The sequence below is a fragment of the Mastacembelus armatus genome, chromosome 8, assembly GCF_900324485.2.
Source record: "Mastacembelus armatus chromosome 8, fMasArm1.2, whole genome shotgun sequence".
Taxonomy (NCBI): Eukaryota; Metazoa; Chordata; class Actinopteri; order Synbranchiformes; family Mastacembelidae; genus Mastacembelus; species Mastacembelus armatus.
Window position 1 is genome coordinate 16,588,585 of NC_046640.1, and position 18,483 is coordinate 16,607,067.

At 40.3% G+C, this 18,483-nt stretch overlaps 1 protein-coding gene across 5 annotated transcripts in view; it reads left to right on the plus strand.

Moving 5' to 3' along the window:
- The window catches only part of arhgap17b (Rho GTPase activating protein 17b), a 20,562-nt gene continuing 2,079 nt past the window's right edge, over positions 1-18,483 (plus strand). Inside the window, exons 1-20 of one of the 5 annotated variants that reach the window (XM_026325444.2) lie at positions 1-444; positions 4,230-4,269; positions 9,389-9,493; positions 10,262-10,338; positions 10,641-10,752; positions 10,892-10,968; positions 11,160-11,262; positions 11,370-11,438; positions 11,594-11,675; positions 12,081-12,208; positions 12,698-12,809; positions 12,891-12,972; positions 13,139-13,219; positions 13,666-13,779; positions 13,860-13,951; positions 14,282-14,420; positions 15,223-15,516; positions 16,109-16,230; positions 16,306-16,719; positions 17,856-17,897. In XM_026325444.2, coding sequence (XP_026181229.1) covers positions 392-444; positions 4,230-4,269; positions 9,389-9,493; positions 10,262-10,338; positions 10,641-10,752; positions 10,892-10,968; positions 11,160-11,262; positions 11,370-11,438; positions 11,594-11,675; positions 12,081-12,208; positions 12,698-12,809; positions 12,891-12,972; positions 13,139-13,219; positions 13,666-13,779; positions 13,860-13,951; positions 14,282-14,420; positions 15,223-15,516; positions 16,109-16,230; positions 16,306-16,719; positions 17,856-17,863 — 2,304 coding nt within the window. In that variant the 5' untranslated portion in view covers positions 1-391 and the 3' untranslated portion in view covers positions 17,864-17,897. Of the gene's footprint in view, positions 445-4,229; positions 4,270-9,388; positions 9,494-10,261; positions 10,339-10,640; positions 10,753-10,891; positions 10,969-11,159; positions 11,263-11,369; positions 11,439-11,593; positions 11,676-12,080; positions 12,209-12,697; positions 12,810-12,890; positions 12,973-13,138; positions 13,220-13,665; positions 13,780-13,859; positions 13,952-14,281; positions 14,421-15,222; positions 15,517-16,108; positions 16,231-16,305; positions 16,720-17,855; positions 17,908-18,483 lie in introns of all 5 variants that reach the window. The other 4 variants (XM_026325442.2, XM_026325443.2, XM_026325441.2 and 1 more) reach the window with 4 other exon arrangements.

The following is an 18,483-nucleotide window of genomic DNA, read 5'->3' on the forward strand; positions in this document are numbered from 1 at the left end:
GCTAAGGTATCACATGTCACCGTTGGGCCATGCAGCGTACAGTAGGGAAGTAAAAGCACTTCCTTCTTCCGACCAGTGGTTCCACTGAAACCAGACTTCAGGACGTCTGACACTCCGTGGCAATGGGGCTCCGGGAGCGTGTCGGGGGCTGCTTCATCTGACCTGTCAGCCTTTCCTGGTTGGGATTTAACAGATTGAAGTGCGACGGTCAATGTCACCGGGTTCAATCAGGAAAGCCCGTCAGTTGTAGTGTTCAAAAGCGGAGCGCAGGGTTTTCTGCCGCAATGGCTGCGACGTAGCGCAACTTTTGGATCCACTGTGGATGAACGACAGCGCCCGGAGGTGCCACTAACTTTTCCTGACTTGTAGGAGACACAGAGGAGACTAAAACATGAAGAAACAGTTCAATCGCATGAGGCAACTTGCCAACCAGACTGTTGGAAGGTGGGTTTTATTTTAAAAACATGCACTGTTGCAAGTTACAATAGAGCTCATGTGATTATATCGAAGCGGCCAACACTGAGGTTGCTTTTCACAATTTGTCAAAAACAATGTTGGCCTTTTCTATTGTCATCTGTCCTCTGGTTGTGGGCTGTGTCCGAGGAACTGGGCCATTTTAATGCGTAACCTGGATAGTTTTGCTGAAACTAAAGGGACATTTAGCAGTTTAGTGATGACAAACATCTAAATCTGCTTGTCTGGTATGTGAACGTTTTCAGTTTGAAGTGTAAATGGGCCAAAAATCCATTTGATTTTCAAAGATCAGTGTGAGGACACAGTGACTTTATTTGCATTAATCTGCCTGTTGTTATATGGACTCTGTTAATCATTTTGCTAATAAAAAAGTTGGAAGATTTAATTTTCAGGAGGCTAAGGTGGCATCTTCAGATGAAATGCTTATTTAGCGGACAGCACAATATTCAGTTTCATTTACCATAAGACAAAAGAAAAAAAACTGGAACTTGAGATACTGGATCAAGTGACCAAATGATCAATCAGTAGCCAACATAACTGCTGATTATTTCCTTTCAGTACACAAATTGATTCATTTAGTAATTGATGCAGCTCTAATGTCGCATTAAAGTTGAAAAAGACAAAACATCAGATGGTTTTATTTGACCAAAGGCCTACAACCTAAATATATTTAGTTTAAAAATAGAAGAATATTTAATATTTTTTTTGACATTTTTGCCTGATTAAACAAGTGGAATGATCATCATCATTTCCTGGCTGTTAACCAAATTAATTAGAAGACTTGCATTTTCTAAGTACATGTCTGGATCTTTCAGTGTAGCTGCAGGCATCGGTGCAAAGCCCTAAAAAATATTTCTCTGTCACCTAAACCTTTTAGTAAAAACATGTCTGATGAAATTCTTGAGGGCCTTTACATCTCAGGGACCACATGTCACTTGTCAACTAGTAGTGTTTGTACCGTATACAATTATAGTTTTGGATTGCTGCTGTTTCTGTAGTTTGGGGCTTGGCATACACAGAAAAACATTTCCTGATACTGGCAGTTAGTTGTGTGTGGGGCCGCACACACACACACACATACACAGACTATCAATACCATCTCCCTCTGCTACCCCTTCATCTCCATCCCCACAGGGGTTTCCAACCCAGTTCAGTCTCAGCAGCCACCAATGAGATGATGTCTCTAGTTCTTACTGCAGTAATGGCGTCTACAGATGATTTCTTCTTGATGTTTCTTCAAAATGATTTTCCAACCAATACCCCGTGGGCTCTGACCTTGGATTTCTCATATGCATTCCTCCATATATTGTGTAAGAGCAGTAAAACCTAACTGAGCACAAGGACAGCTTGCAAAGGTGGAAGGATTTGCAGACACACACCCATTGTGAATTACTGGTGCACATGCACTACTGCTGTGTGGGATCATGTTCAATAAAACGGTGGAAATTATACAGCTAGTGATCGGAAAAAGCAACACAAGTTCTGAGTTACAGAAATAATAGATAAAGTCAATAGGTCAAATGAAATTTAAGCTGATTGCTACTACAGAACCCAGATGACTGTTTATCTTCACAAACCAGTGACTTTTTCTTCCCCATGCCAGTTTGCAATGATGTGTGTGTTTGTGCGTGTGTGTGTTTGTCTGTCTGGCACAGGAAAGGCCCGACACACAAGGGTTTTTGTGGAGTAAGCGTTTCTGTGGTTGTTGACAGGGACACAGTTGGAGGCCTGGGGATGTCATACAGCCACAGAGTGCTGTATTTAAAAAGAGCATACCAGTTTGATTTACATGTACATAGAGAAGTAGTACATAGAGAAAACATAAGTGTAATAAATTAAATAAGTACATGGGTTTTAGTATTTCTATTTTTATGTTCGATTTATTTTCTTATTGACTCTAGGCAGTTAACAGTGTATTTACATACAAAGAATGTAGTACAGTTCTATACTTTCATTATCTTTTTGTGTTGTTTTGCTCCAACCTTTCTATCCGTGTTTAGGCTCCAACATTGTGAAATTCTACTCTTAGGGCACTAGTTTCTGCAAGAGCCCAGCTGCACTTCAATCAGATCAATTCTAATCCAATATTGATAAGAATCTAAAGATTGCTCATGTAGGTTTTTTTCTTCAGAGAGGAGTGAATATAGCCTAATGTGTAGTGTGGTCATATGGATCCGTGTGTAGGTATTCTGGCTGCAGATCATATCCCATCACAAACTGTACAACTTTTCCTCTGTGGAACTGTTAAAGTCACAAATTGTCTCGTAAATAAATGGCTTATTTGGCATCTCTGTGTAAGTTCTATATGAAAACGATTCATTTGCGCCTATTTTTAAAATGTTTTTCTGTGTTAAACATGAGTTATAAATTTCCTCTTCGCCTGTGTTGCACAGGGCACAATGCTGTGTATGTTAAACAAATTAGGAAGAGATGTAGTTAGTTAAAAAAAGAAAACTGATATTCAGTTCACTTTTATTGAAATCTACAGAAACTACTAAATATTCACATTAGAGAAGCTTGAGGCAATTATCCTAAAAAAGAAAAAAAAATCTCATGACTTATTAATTACCAGCAAAGCAAAAATTGAAAAAATATTTGGCATGTAACCTGAATTTTTGACCAGTTGAATAAAAATCTCTACTCTTGGTTCAACTTGAGACAGAAGAATGCAAAGGTATTTTTCGATTAGCAGTGGGAATATTTTAGGCAGAGTGAGGTAAGCGTCTGTCTGTAGGGTGTAACTTGTGAGAATCTTATTTCTGAGTCTTACAACACTGTTAGGTAATAACTCTTGTGAGGGAGAGGGTTAATTGATCCCTGTGAGATTTAAATCTATAGTGTGGGCCTGTGCTGGTACAGGGAGCCAAGAAGTCCACAGAGATTTGTGTGTGGAGACGTAAGAAGTGTGCTTGCTGGTGTGCAGTGGTGTATTTGTTGGATATTGATAGGGTGAGAGATGAGCTGGGTTGGTGGGCTCACTAGCTCAGCAAGATTCAGGCCAAGAAACACAGAACAATGATCAGTCTTACTCTGAAATGGGTAAAACCTGTATTGAGAGTCTGAGGTCACATTTAAAAATGGAAAGATCTGCCTTAGATCAGATATTATGGAGCTGATTTTGACATCAACTCCTCAGAGTTTTGGAGTGATGTCACAGGGTCCTATTTTCTGCAGACTCAATTATATACATGGTATATTATAGACATCAACAAACCACTTGACAACTCCTAGTCTGCTCCACACAAATGCACACACCTTCCCCTGTTGCCACAACAAACAAGGTGAAGATGACACAAGAAGTGTGTGTTTGGACAGGGTGAAGGAATCCATGGTGGAAAACAGCCACAGGCTGGAGTAGTACTGGGCATGTATGTCAAGTATGTACAAATTGTTCCCTGCAGTTTACAGCGACTGATATGCTCCTTCCACTTTTCATGATATTAGCAAGTATATTGTGACTGGAATACTCTGTTTTAGTTTGAGGGTTTTATTTACTGTCTGCTCTTCTGCTGATCTACAGGTTGTAGATCTTGTTTAGCCAAAATAAAACACAGCAGTAGACAATGCAGTGAAATGCACTAGAGTTTTTACACATTAGTCAAAATTCATGTGCTGTTTGGGCTTTGTCTCTGTACAATAAAACAGGTGTGCCTCATGCCTCTTTTGTAGTGTGTTTTTCCCTGTGCTGAAAGCATGTTTGGTTTTGTTCATAGCTGTTAGTTGTCATTCTTTGACCTTTGTGTTTCTCTTAACAGGGCTGAGAAAACCGAGGTGCTGAGTGAGGACCTCCTACAGGTGAATATAAGATTCTTTATTTATACTGTTCATCTGGCTTCAGACACAAACCAGTGTTTTTACAGTATTGACAGTATTATGGGATGCACTGCTGCATAGGGGTGATTTAAAAAAAAAAAACTTTTTTAAATGCAGCGTCGTTCACCTTAAAACGATTCTGCATCGGTGCGGAAAAGTTAATAATATATTTTAATATTTAATTCAATAAGCTCCGCTAGTCAGATACGTTTTTCCACTACCGGACTACAAACGGCCTACATGCGCATGCGCTATAAACACGTTTTAGATCGTATGTTTGGGCATATGAGCTACGTGAGGAAAATGGCAGAACAAACAAAAACTGTACGACCGGCACCTGTTTCATTAAAAGCTACAGTTTGGAGAATTTTAGGATTTTATGCAATTGAAACAGGAAAGCGTCAGTCTGCAGAATGTAACTTAAGTCTATCGTCTGTTTGTCTGTTCGTGGGAAACAAACGGCGAGAACAAACGGAATGAAAACTTTTTAACGAGGGCTGAAAAGACCATGGTTTTATGGCCTTTTCTTAAGGATAATACGTCTTTTGGACAAAAAACCCTTTTGATTGTATTTTTTTTTTTGTTCACTGGACTATTACGAAAAAAACTGACGTGCAACACTTTCAGTTTCAGTCCATGTGGATTTGTTCACATCAGGAAAGGTAAGAAGTAACGTTAACGTTACCATGTTGCTGTGTTTGTTAAACACCAAGGAACTGTTGTCGCTGTGATAATTCAATCCTAAATTGGTTTATACCATTTGAATCGCGAGGCTTTCTGCTTTCAATTGATATATAGTTTGTCGGACTCTATTCAAATCAGGCCGAAGATCTCTGGAAACACTTCCGGTCTGAAATACAGTTTTCAGTTTGTACTTTTGTTTTTTATTTTTGATAAATTTGCCAAGATTTCAAACAAACGTCTTCTACGTTGTCATTATTGTTTGTAGGATTTTGAGGAAGATAATGAATTGAATCCATTTTGGAATAAGGCTGTAACACAAAATGTGGAACAAATGAAGTACTGTCGGTATTTCCCTGTAATATTTTCACTGAGTGATGTTGTGTGGTAGTATAATGGGGTTTTTTGTTGTTGTTTTTTTTAAAGTCAGGCCTTTTCTCTCTCGTTGGTTTTGCCTGCCTAGCGTGGGATAAACATACTTTTGCATCAGTTCTGTGTATTCATGTCATCTCAGATTGTAAAATGCAGCTGAGCAGCAACATCCACTTGGAAACTTGGTTAAATGGATTGGAATCATGTAACCCGTATCCTGTTGGACTGTGAGCTGCCTGTGTTGTTGCACCTCTAACTAGCTGCACTGGTGTCCACAAGAGCTGGCACAAAATGTTTGTATTGTAATGTAGTTGTGTGATCTATTATCTGTGACCCATGAAGGGCGTTACAGTACATCCTGTTCAGCTTTGTATCTGCCCTTTTAGAAGTTGTGCTCTGGAAGAGTGAAGTACAGAAGTTACCATAGGACTTACAAGTTCTCCTCAAAGGCTGTTAAAGCCATCAGGCCTTAGCAGCTAGTTGATGCCAAAGTCTCTGCAGTCTTGGAGTGCAATTGTTGGTCTTAAAACGTTACTGGGGGAGTCTTTCATTCACTAATACCTCTCCAGCTCTCAGAGGTTTGGCGCTGGAGGAAAAGTGCTCATGGTTTTCCACTCTGGCAATGTTCTGTTTTCCTGAACTCATACACTCATGTACCGTGTGCGTGTGTGTGTGTGTGTGTGTGTGTGTGCGTGCGTGTGCGTGTGTGTGCGTGCGTGCGTGTGTGCGTGCGTTGGGGGATGGGAGCACTGTCTGTAGTAAAACAGTGAGAGCACTACTAGAAGTGTGTGAATTAATAGCAGAGACTGAGGAAGACGGGATATGAAGAGGAGAAAGAACCACCTTCATTCAGTCACAGAAGTCACTCAGCTATTATGACACTCAGCAGTGAACTATGAACCACAATGCAGTACACACACAGTAACACATAACATCAACACCTGATGGCGAGAAAAATAAATATTTCCTATAAAATATGAGCAAACATACAAGGCCAGTTGTTTTTATCTAATGAAGACAAGCATTTAGGTCATGTTTGTGGCATTATGAGTGGAAATAGTTTGATTTAGGCATATTGTTGTCCAAAGGCTTTTTCTTGTCTTTAGTCCATGTTCTGAACGACAGGAGCTTTGTGCTGTGTTACACATTCTTTTAGCTCCAGCTCTCAGAGAGGAATGTAGTTGTCAGGGAATCAGGAAAAGGGATGTGATTTGGACATTTTTGACATAACTTTAACTTCAAAAGCTTCAGAAATTACAAAAAGACATTATATGGCCAATCAGAGTGCCTGCTGTGGGTATATATGCTATCAGTCATCTCTATAAAATGTGTAGCTTCCAGTTTACCAATGCACAGACCTGTGAATCAGCATCAGTATTTTAATTTAATCACACTTGCTGGAAAAATTTTGCCCTCTTTCTAAACTTGACCAGAGAAGAGTAGTTTTTCCTTTCCTCCTCCCTACACGCTCCCACACCCACTTCTATGAACTATCCAACATGAAATCTGACACTATGATTTCCATGGTGTCATAGTAGTTTTCAGTGTCTTTTCCATTTTTCCATAGACCTTTGCTTTGCCCAAGGCATTTGTCTTGTTTGGACACATCCTGCCTCGGTGGGAAAGTTGAGGAGGCTGTCAGACTGGATTGTATTGCAGTTTGCCTGATCTGCAGGAGAGAATCAGGCTAAAACTGCTCCCATATCTCAGGATTTGAATATATAATTGAGTATACAATGGACTGCAGTTGTTGGGCCTACTGGAGCATATCTGTTATTCTGTGTTAAATGGGTATCTGTCAGTTAACCCACTGGTGACCAAACCACACAAAACCCCAGTCAGTTGTCAGTGAGAATACAGGCTTGGTCTGTTAAAGGAGAGTTTGTCATGAAGATGATTTTTAAACCTTGAGTTAGAGTTGCTGGGTTAGAGTTTTAAGGGCCACTGTATCCTTCCTTGCACCTGGAAATGGGCGGTGAGGGTGTGCTCAGAAGGTTGTTTTCCACGATCTCTCCACTAGATGCTGCTGAATCTGTCACAGTTCAAACACTGCACCTTTAAACCACATTGTTATTGTCACACTTTGGTTTTTCTACGGATAAAATAACTAATAAGTTTTAGAGCTTGTAGATTCTGTCACAGACCCTGGATAGCAGTTCCAGTCTTTATGTAAAGCATTTTCTGGCTGCAGCTGTATATTTAACTAAGACACGAGATGGTTTCCACCTCATCTCAACTCCAGGCAAGAAAGTGAATAAATGTATTTCCCAAAATGTCCAACTATTCCTTTAAGAAAACACACGTTTTGTGTTGTTACTGTATTTGAATCCTGTTTCTGCTCTGCCATCTGCTCAACGACAAACAGTTAGCCATCCTGCCAACGAGGTCAGCCAGCTAGTAATCTCTCATAACCAGCTACAAAGCCAGCAAAAGAAACAAAAAGCGTATCTGCCCATTTCCTTTGTGACTCACTAAACATTCCACATTTTCTGCTGTGGCGGGTCAGAGGTTGTTAGCTCTCGTTTTTGTTGCTGTCTTGAAAGATTGAAAGAAAAAAAGAAAAGAAAAAAGATGGTAGTGACTGGCCCATAAACCTTTGGACAGAATTGGAGAGGAAGGCAGAAAGGATCATCTCTGCTCTGTTCATTTTCAGAGTGTGTGTGCTTGTCTGCTCCCGTCATTGGGGAGTTTCCCTGCTTTTTTTTCTCTCTATTGTTCTATGTTCAATTTGTCAGGGATATGTGATTCTGTGCATATGCAAGATTTTCTCCACAAGGACAGATCTCTTGTGAGAAAAGTAACGCTTCACACATGAGACTGAGCTAACTGAAGGCTAAGAAAACCTGATTTAGTTTAAGGGTCATTGTGTTAGGTGTATTAATTCTGGGTGTCATGTGCAATTCAGTGTAAGAGACATGATATTTTGGACATGCAGTGTGTGTTTTGTGCTCTGCACTCTTGATGGAAAACTCTTTCCTCAGCAAAGACAATGCGATCACCCAGTGTGTATCCAGCCTGCCGTACCGCCCACACCGCAGTCACTCAGGCCTCTTTCTTTCCGTTTGGCACAGTGTTTAGAAGTCTGGATCCAATCTAACTATTACCAGATAGAGCTAGACTTCCATGCATTAATCAGAAATGGGGATCAGCTGAATGGTGAGCGAATCAATTGGTTCCAGGCGAGGAAGCCAAGTCCAGCTGTGGTCTGGCATGAAGCAACAACTGCAGGAAAGAGGGAGGGGAAAGTAAAGGGAGAGGGAGGAGGAAACGTATGTGAGTGAGAGCTTGATCTGCCAGAGAACCACTAATTACTGATGAAATTAAAGGAGGAAGAATAAGAGGAAGTTGAGGACCAGATACCAGCCGAGGGCCGCTCAGATTTTGAAACGTAAATGGATGTTTATACTGAAACAGGAAGAGGAAGTGAATACTTACAGTTGGGTGCAGAATCAGCTACAATTACTATCGGAAAAAAATGTATGGTGCTTACGTTGTGTTCAACATCACAAAAAACCCTCCGTTTTTTTAGAGTCCTGTAGACAGTTTCCAGATTTCCAGATGTATAAACTAGCAAATTAGGCTTGAAGTTAACAGTATTTTAATTACATTCAATTACCATTTTACAGTGCATACCATAGGTTTATTAAACCCATCATCGAGTCCAACAGCATTAACATCCTTCTCCACCTTTCAATAATGCAATCAGGATGGAAAGTTTAGAAATAAACACGTGTGGGTGCAGCATATGTGTTTTGATTTGCAGCCCTCACCTGTTTTGTTTCTGTACAACAGGAAAATCTGTGTGTGTGTGTGTGTGTGTGTGTGTGTGTGTGTGTGTGTGTGTGTGTGTGTGTGTGTGTGTGTGTGTGTGTGTGTGTGTGTGTGTGTGTGTGTGTGTGTGTGTGTGTGTGTGTGTGTGTGTGGAGAAGATTAAACTATTATTTCACTGATATTTTTCTTTCTTCATGCATTAACTGAACTCTTGTCACAGCAGGTCTCTGTTCTAATTTTCTATCATTGCATGTTGTGTCCTGTGTCAAATCCACAGATTGAGAGGCGGTTGGAGCTGGTGCGTTTGGTGTCACACAACACACACAAGAGGCTGGTGGCCTGTCTGCAGGGTCACCTTGGCACCGACACTGAAAAGAGACATGTAAGAAGCACTTAAGGGTTCTTTACCACAGTTTACTTTTGTACTAGTTTCATTTAGCAGCTGCAGTTCGTAGACTTTCACAACGGAACTGGCCTGTCATAAACCAGTTCTATTATAAAAGGAAGCCAGGATCTCATTGTAAAACCTTTCCACTTATGTAGCTTCAGAGACTCAAACAGATGCTAGTGTAGCATGTAGCTCATACAGAAAAGAAACAAGGGTGAATTGTTGTGACACAATTGTTAGAATCTGCAAGGACCTGTTATTTTGTGCAATGAACACAGCATCTCTTCTTACATAACCCATAGCTATGAGAAGGACTCAGAAGAAAAATATTCAGCACTGGCCTCCTGCCAGCTTCAGTGCAACAGTGCAGCAGACCTACCTCAGACTTACATACTATAAAACTAAGAACCTTTGAAATAATCAGTTTGGTTACATGGGAATTTCCTTTTGCTTTTTCATTTAATGCATTTAAATGTTGCATGGTGTGATCCCATACCTGCAGGTATGGTCTGTATAAATATGCAAATTTCCTACTGGCACGTGATCATTATGATTGAAAAATAAACATTGTCTGATTGCCTAAATCCCTGATGTGGACCATGGGTTTATCTTTGGGCTGTTTGTTCAGCACAGTGTAACCAAAACCATATCAGAAAACTAAACACATCAAAACAGAGTGTTTCTCCTCCATTGTTGCCTCAGTAATTTCCTCGGCACATTTTTAAATTTAAGACTAAATTTAAGTTGCTGGTCTTCCTGTAGAAAAAGCTACCCTTGACGGCGCTGTCCCAGGCCATGCAGGAGGGAGGTGGCCAGCTGGGAGATGAGAGTCTGATCGGGTGAGATGGGAAAATGAACTGCAAAACTTTATTACATACAAGACCAGTTTCAGCAGCTTTTAGGAGTAAACAGCAATATATTCAATAAGTGGATCAAAACATTTGTTTCAAAAATTCAAAAAGTCTCATTGATGCAAATGAAGCGAAGTACAACATTAAAAGTGATTAATGGAGTGAAAGGGGTCTGACAAGAGGCCTCTACTGTCTCTGTGTTTGTTTACATTCATATTTTGCGATTAATATTTGTGAAAATTGTGATAACAGCCATATTTGTACACATTCCTGTCTGTGCGTGCAAGCAGCAAGATGATGGATGTGTGTGGGGAAGCAGAGAACAGGTTAGCCACTGAACTGATGCAGCATGAAGTGCAGATTGAGAGAGACATCCTGGATCCTCTCAACCAACTGGCAGAGGTAAAGACAGGCAGTTATCTTTTTTGTTATATTAGTATTCCACATTATTCATATTGACAAAGGGTTCTCACGGGAAAGTTCTTCCCAGTGTTGACTATAAAGGACATACCAGTATGCACTCATGCTGTAATCCTCACAGGTCGAGATTCCCAATATACTAAAACAGAGGAAACAACTCGCCAAACTGGTTCTAGACTATGACTCAGCCAGGACAAGGTAGGTTTTTTTTTTTTTATTGTTGGCAAATATTAGTATTTTCAAATGATCTTTTTTTTTTTTTTTGCAGTTTTACTTTTAACTCTTGTAGATTTTACACTGTGTGAATAAGTATAAAAGCCTTTCAAACTGAATATGTTCATGCTTACCCTTGCCATCCCAAAGTGCCTAAATAATTATTTGGCCTTCAGGTGGTACCAGGCAACAAAGTCCAGCAACCAGGCCATGGCAGCTAAGACCGATTCTCTCAAAGACGAAATGGACGAGGCTCTCAATAAAGTAGAAATATGCAAGGTATGATTTAAATTTCTCTTGCAGTGCTTTATTTTTTGATTTACAATTTTTTAAATTATTTTTTTAAATCTGTGCTGGTGTAACACTTTTTTTTTTTTTTTCAACAGGATCAGCTCTCTGCAGACATGTACAACTTTGCTTCCAAAGAAGGAGAGTATGCACGCTATTATGTCATGGTGAGTGCATCTCAATTTAAATAAATAAAAATGAAAAGGCAATGCAAATATGGTCCATTCAACTAAAACCACATAATTAAGTGATACGATCTGAATTCACTTGACTATATCCAAATGCTTCTCATACTGTGTTTGCGTCTATGTGTATATTTCAGTTATTAGAGGCCCAGGCAGACTACCACAGGAAGTCTCTGGCAGCTCTGGAGACAATGATACCAACAATTCACATACAGCAAGGTGAAGAGAAAGACATAAGACACTGGTTAAATATGTAACTAAAAATTACTGAATGTAAGAAGCTTCTCATTTGTAGTGAAATGAGTCAAATGTCTGTTTCAACTTTTAAAAACAAGAAATGTTTTGGCTGAAAATGTTTTGTGTAATTATTTAGTTTTAGTTATTTTTGCCACTAAAAATTAGCTGTGAACATTTCTTGGTCTCATTTTTTTATTTACAAAATCAGCTGATATATAGCTGATCCATCTGTTGTTTAGTATTAAATAAATGGAGAGCTATATTACGGTTTCCACTTGACCTTTATTATGTACTTGTGCATGATGTAGAGAGAAATAATTCAGTCAGTGAAATATTGTTAAAGAATCACATTATTATTAAGATACTGATGAATTATTTCTTACCTAGACTCCTGGATGGAGAAGCCAGCGTTTGGTACGGCCTTGGAGGAGCACCTGAAGAGGAGTAACCGTGAGATCGCTCTGCCCATAGAGGCTTGCATCATGATGCTGCTGGAAACTGGCATGAAGGAGGAGGTACAGAAAAAAACTTTTGTAAACTAGGACAGAGTTGAGAGTTAATTGACCAGAATTTGGTCATAAATTCGTATCCATAAAACTTTGCCAGTCTGTCAAAACTAGAAAAAGATGTGGGCCATGTGTACTCTTCTCTAGAAATGATGGTACATACAGTGAGAAAACATCTGTAGCCAACTAGTGGTCACTTAGCCTAGCATCTGTAGGAATAAGCTGTGTGTGTGTTTGGAATCTGTTATCCATTAGTATGTTCACTGTTGCACTCCTTACATGTAAGCATTTCATTTTCCTCACCAAGGAGGATGATTTAAGACTGATACCCAAGGAGTACAGCCACTTCTCTATTGGTAACATCTAACGCATGGCAAACTGGTTTGCTTCACTTCTCCTTTCTTGATTCCAAACCTGGACTCACTTCTTCAATTTTAAAACTGAAATCTGTCACCAGCACCTGCTAAAAGTTCAGTCATTCCTACATTGTTCTTGCAGGGACTCTTCAGAATAGCTGCTGGAGCTTCAAAGTTGAAGAAGCTGAAAGCAGCACTGGACTGTTCCACCTCACAGCTCGAAGAATTTTACTCTGATCCCCACGCTGTCGCTGGTACAACCTTTTCTACAAATGTACAAAAGTGGAACCATCTGGTCCAGATCATTTTCTCATAGCTTTTCTCGTTGCATACAGGAGCCCTGAAGTCCTACCTCAGGGAACTTCCTGAACCTCTAATGACTTTTGGCCTATATGATGAGTGGATACAGGCTTCCAAGTAATAAGGCAAAACACAAAAACACAACATTTTTTAATAACCTGTAACACAGCAGCTCTGTGCTAATAAGCATTAAACACACACCTGAAGCAGTGTATGTTCACAGGCTGATTTAGATAGTCTGATGCTTATGTAACCAGCAAATATTATTTGTGTGTGGTTTCAGTGTGTCAGACCCTGATAAGAGGCTTCAGGCTCTTTGGGTGACATGTGACCATTTGCCAAAGTCTCACAAAGCCAACTTCAGGTAAGAACATCTTCATCTCTATTTCATTCTGTTCTGCTCTTTCCTCTGTGTTGTATAAAGCCTTTAGATGTGTTGTTGCAGCATTGGTTGTCTCAGGCTGTGTTTCTAAAATCAGCAACAGAACTGAATGCGTAGAGTTAATTTCAGTTCTGTTTTTCACTTTCATATTTGATACAACAATTTTTTACTTGTCAAATCGTAGCAATCAAGCTCACTAATTTGACATTAATTAGGTTTCCTAATGTTTGGGTTGTGAACCCAGAATAGATTCCAATACTTTGTTGAATGTAAAACGATCAGAAATAAAAGGGGTGTGGTTAAACTGCTCAAACCTCCATAGCAAGGTTTTAGCTTTGTTTCAAGCGATTATCATCTCAAATGATTGGAATCCATAAATGTGGAGGCCCACTTGGAGAATGTTAAAACATTTGGAGTCTCTGTTACAGGTATTTGGTGAAGTTCTTGGCCAAACTGGCTCAGGACAGTGAGATTAATAAAATGACTCCCAGCAACATTGCCATAGTCCTTGGACCCAACCTGCTGTGGGCAAAGACTGAGGGGTAAGAACTTTATACAGGTTCCCTCGTGCCACTTCTGAGTACAAGCTAACTAACCTTCCTCCTGTTATGGTTGTACTCAGGACACTGGCAGAGATGGCAGCAGCAACATCTGTCCATGTGGTTGCCATCATTGAGCCCATTATCCAGCATGCTGATTGGTTCTTCCCTGATGGTAAACTATCAATCTGTTTTATTTTCAATAGTTTTCAATACTGTTTTCTGTCTTAATTAGGTTTTTTTGTATAGAAAAGAAAACACATATAACTACTGGAAAATGTACTCTTTGCAGTTTACCTTGCATGGCATTCTGCAAGCTTTGTGGCTTATGGTAGATAATGTGTTTTATCTGAATATAGTCTGTGTGTTTGCAGAATTTCAGACTGTACTTACCTTTGGTAGACAAGGATGGGGCAGAAAAGATGATGGAATCACAAATAATTAACAACCTACATGATGTATTTAAATCACATATTTTTCTTTGTGATGTTCTTCTTCTCTCCAGAGGTAGACTTCAATGTGTCAGGCATGTTCACCATGCCCACTCACCCAGCCACCCCAGACCCAGAACCTGGCCTGGATAGGAAACGCCCTGGCAGCCTGGTGGGGCAGGATGGGGACAGTCACACTCCCCGTAAAGACAGGTACCTGTCTCGCCCCAACCTCAGCCTCAGCCTGCCCCTCACCCTCTCATCCCGTCCCAAGACATTGAGCAGGCAGGAGTCGCGGGGCCCAGCCATGTCAGCCCTCTATGTAGTGGCTGATGAGTCCATCACAGTCACTGAAACCCCCACTGAAGATCTGCCCAGTCCAGACTTCACAGCTGTGCCATAGTCCAATGTAGCTCCCACTAATTCAGTTGCTGATAAGTTAAAGAAGGGAATGATGTTTGTTGTGATTTTTACACCACATTTGTTATGTTTTCCACAAGGCTGGTACAGAACATGATGCAGTTCTTTCAGATATTTTAATGAAACACAAACCACTTTTAATATTGTTGGGTTACCGCTTTGCCTAGAGTTATGTTTCTCTTGTGTTACTCTTGTGTACTCTTGTGTTGTCTTGTTTTTCCCCCATTAAAGCTTAGGCTATACTGTAGGTTCCTGGTTTTATGTTTTGTGTGGGCTTCCTCTGTTGCATTTTTTTTTAGTATGGTGTGGCATCTGTGTCTTCCGTCCCTGCAGTGGTGTTGCAGTTTGACATTTTTCTTTTTTTTTTTACGGTCACTGTCGTGTTTTTTTTTTGTCTTTTTGGGTTCTTCTTTCTGGACTGGTTTCACTGAACTGAGCAAGTGGTGTCTCTTTCTGTCTCTTACACCATCTCTCTCTCTCTATGTCTCTGCTCTTGCTGTTTTTCTGTCTGTTTCTCTCTCTCTTGGTCTCTTCACTCTAATGATGGTGTATGGTGTGCCCTCCTGAACTCTCTCCCCTCTCCCCCCCTTCCTAGCACTGTTAACAAACAGCCGGAGCCCATTCCACGTAGAACCAGCGCTGTAAATAGAAAGCAGCCACAGCTAACCTCACCCACCTTCCAACCCCCAATGCCCCCTCTGGAAGTTGGGGGTCCTACTCAGCTTGAATCCCAGCCCCATGCTCCATCCCCAGCTACAGAGGCTGAGCAGCCTGGCTTGAGTGGAGCTGGTAGTGCTGGTTCTGCTGTTGGTGGTGGTCTGGGTGGTGGGGTCCAGGTAGCAACAGTGCAACCTCAGGTTGTAACCCAGCTCAGCGCAGAGGAGAGCAGGTAAGGAGCGAGCTGAGGTAGCAACAATAGTCCACCGCCTCCTCGCAACCAATCAGCCAATTTGGAGCTCTGCAACTCTTTATGCGTTTGATTGGTCTTTGAGTTTCAGTTCCCACACTGGAAATTATAAAACAAAATCAAGAGAATAATAATGTCTAATGTCCACAGCTTTTAATGTGGCTTCATTCTAACAAATTAAGAATGTTATGCAATGAAAATCATGTTACGCTTTTACAGATCATCTCCCTTCGCTGCTCGTTGTGTTCATTGACCAAACTATCTTAAAATGTACTTTCCTTCCTTCCTGACTGTCAGTGTGTCTGACTGCTTTTTGATTTTTGCATGAAGCAGAACTTTTGTACAGTCTTTTGAGCACATTTTTCTCATTTGGCTTCTTCTCTATGCTTCTCTTCATATTGTTTGAGTTTATCTGTTAACCTTCATTTAATGTAACTACACCTTGATTGGAAGTTTGTGCAGTTTGTTCCATGTATTATGCATGAATTCCTGCACTGGTGCAACGCTTGCTTGCTGAATATAAAGCAGAGAAGACATTGATGGATTAATATTTGGATTTATTGTATTTCTACAGCCCAGCCCGTGAGCTGATGTCCACTCCCCCTTCCCAGAGGAATGGTTCAGTCCATCTTACAGTAGGAACCCCGCACTCTCAGGGTGGGTCCAGGGGGCCTAGTCCACACATGGTCCGCAGAGGTGAGACGATGTTTATTTCAAATATTGAATACCATTCATTTTGTTATTGTATAATAATTCCGTTTTCCTCTCAAGGCACAAAGAAGCAGGCCCCAGCTCCACCAAAACAACCCAGCCCCTTTGCTTCTCAGCCCAGTAACACCCAGACACCCAGCTCCCCTCATCATCCACCCATCACGCCCCGACGCTACTCTAGCAAAGATGGTCCAATTCATGCCCCGAGCCACCCGCCACCGCAACCTCCTCAAGCCTACCAGGCCCAGGGGGAGTCTGAGCCCTCTCCCCCCAGCACTCCTACCCCTCCTGACACTCCACCTCATGATGGATCCCACTCCAACCCACTCTCTTTCTACCACTCTGGATCTCTCCCTCGCCCCTCCAGACCAGCTCCAAAGCCAAGGCCCCGACCCAGCATGCCTCCACCGCCACAACCTGCAGCAAATGACAATGGAAGCAGTCTCTGCAGCTCTGCCTCCAAGGTCATAACAGGTACATAGTCACACAGATTTTGTCTTTGAATAGTTTTATAGTAATACGTACAGTTGAGTGAAGAGTTTGCATCCTTAATGGCAAAAATAGTACTTTTTTTTTTTTTAAATCAAGATAATTTCATGCACATTCAGCTAGTACATGTATACCAGCTAACATCAGAAGTACCATAAATGATCAAGGAGTGCACCCCCCTTGATAAATGAATTACAATTTAACTTTAATTAGTGTCTAATGAAGGAACATTAGTTCTATCTGAATGTACATTAATTGTTCATGAAGATTTCTGTTTTACTCTTTTTGCCATTTGAAAGTAAGAGGGTGCAAACCTTTTCACTCTATAGTATCAGGGATGTTGTGCAGTTAATTATATTTAAATTGTCAAATTGTTTGCATTCGAAATTAAGAGAATTGAGGTGCATCAAGCAGCAGGAATAAAGATGATGTCAAAAAATAGGGGCAGAAGAAAGATCGAGGACTGTACTTGGATGCTTTTTATAACTCTAGTAGAAATGCCGCAATTTAAATTTTTAAGTACAGTACAAAAATATCAGAAAATTTTCATTTTATATGTACTTTTAAATATGAAAAGTAAAAGTACATTTCCTGTAAATCTTGTTGAATACTGGATTGTGTCTGGATTTTACAGTTGTAATGTTCAACCTATTGCTTTTTATTATATTTTAAAGTTTATTGTATGTCCTGTACTGGTTACTTTGCAGATCATGATTTTTTTTCTAAATCATGATCTGCAAAGTAACCAGTAACTACAGGTGTAAAATAAATGTAGTAGAGTAAAATAGTACAATATTTCTTTTAGCACTGTTGTGGCAGAAAACTAGCAGGAAATGGATCATTTCCCTAAAACAGTACAGTACTGCTACTGTCTTACCTTCCACCACTGAAGTGAACATCTTCAGTAATGTTATAATTAAACACAATTTCTTTCTGCAGGTATCGCAATGACTGAAATCACTTGCTGGTCGCCTGTTGATACTGAAATCAGTCTTGAGTGATTTCAGCATCTTTTCAGTGCATTACTACCTTTAGCTGTTTAGCTTTTGGTTTCACTATCTCACATACTAAATTTAACTGTGGTGATCTGAAGCATGACAGGAAATGTGTAAATATTGCAGATGTCTGAGCTGCCGGCCTGCCTGTAAGATGAGCTTTGCAAGGCAGGTAATGGTAAGGATCTGATTGGCTGATGCGTTGGCCTTGCATCCGTGTCTGCTGCATGTTTGTGTGTCTTTGCGGGGTAATGAAGATTACGGGCTTTGCACCGTTAAGTGTGTAATTGTTTCTGTACACATACTGTATACATTTATTTATGTATATCAATATGTGTGTGTTTGTTTTGTAATTTAATTCTGCTAACAACACTAACATGCTTGTCATTCCCACATTGCAAACAGGCTTCTGCCTGCTGTGGTTTCTGTAAAATGGCCCTAAAGATACTAAACTAAATTACTTTAACCCAAGAGTGCTTTTAATTTGTATGTGCATTCTCTTGCACTGGAAGAGATGTATCGCAAAAAAAAAAAAAAACTGTCACATGTAAGATTAACACACCAAAGATGTGCTCAAATAACTCTACCTCTAAAAAATGTTGTTTAACTGATAATATATTTGCAATATTGAGGAGATATAAGAGGAGCAATCCTTGGTGTCTTACTGAGTGTGTAAAGAAGGTGTATGTACAGTTCCGTTTGAGTTTATGTGTGGCTGCAGTTAAATGTGGTTTGTTGCTTTAGGTCAGGGATG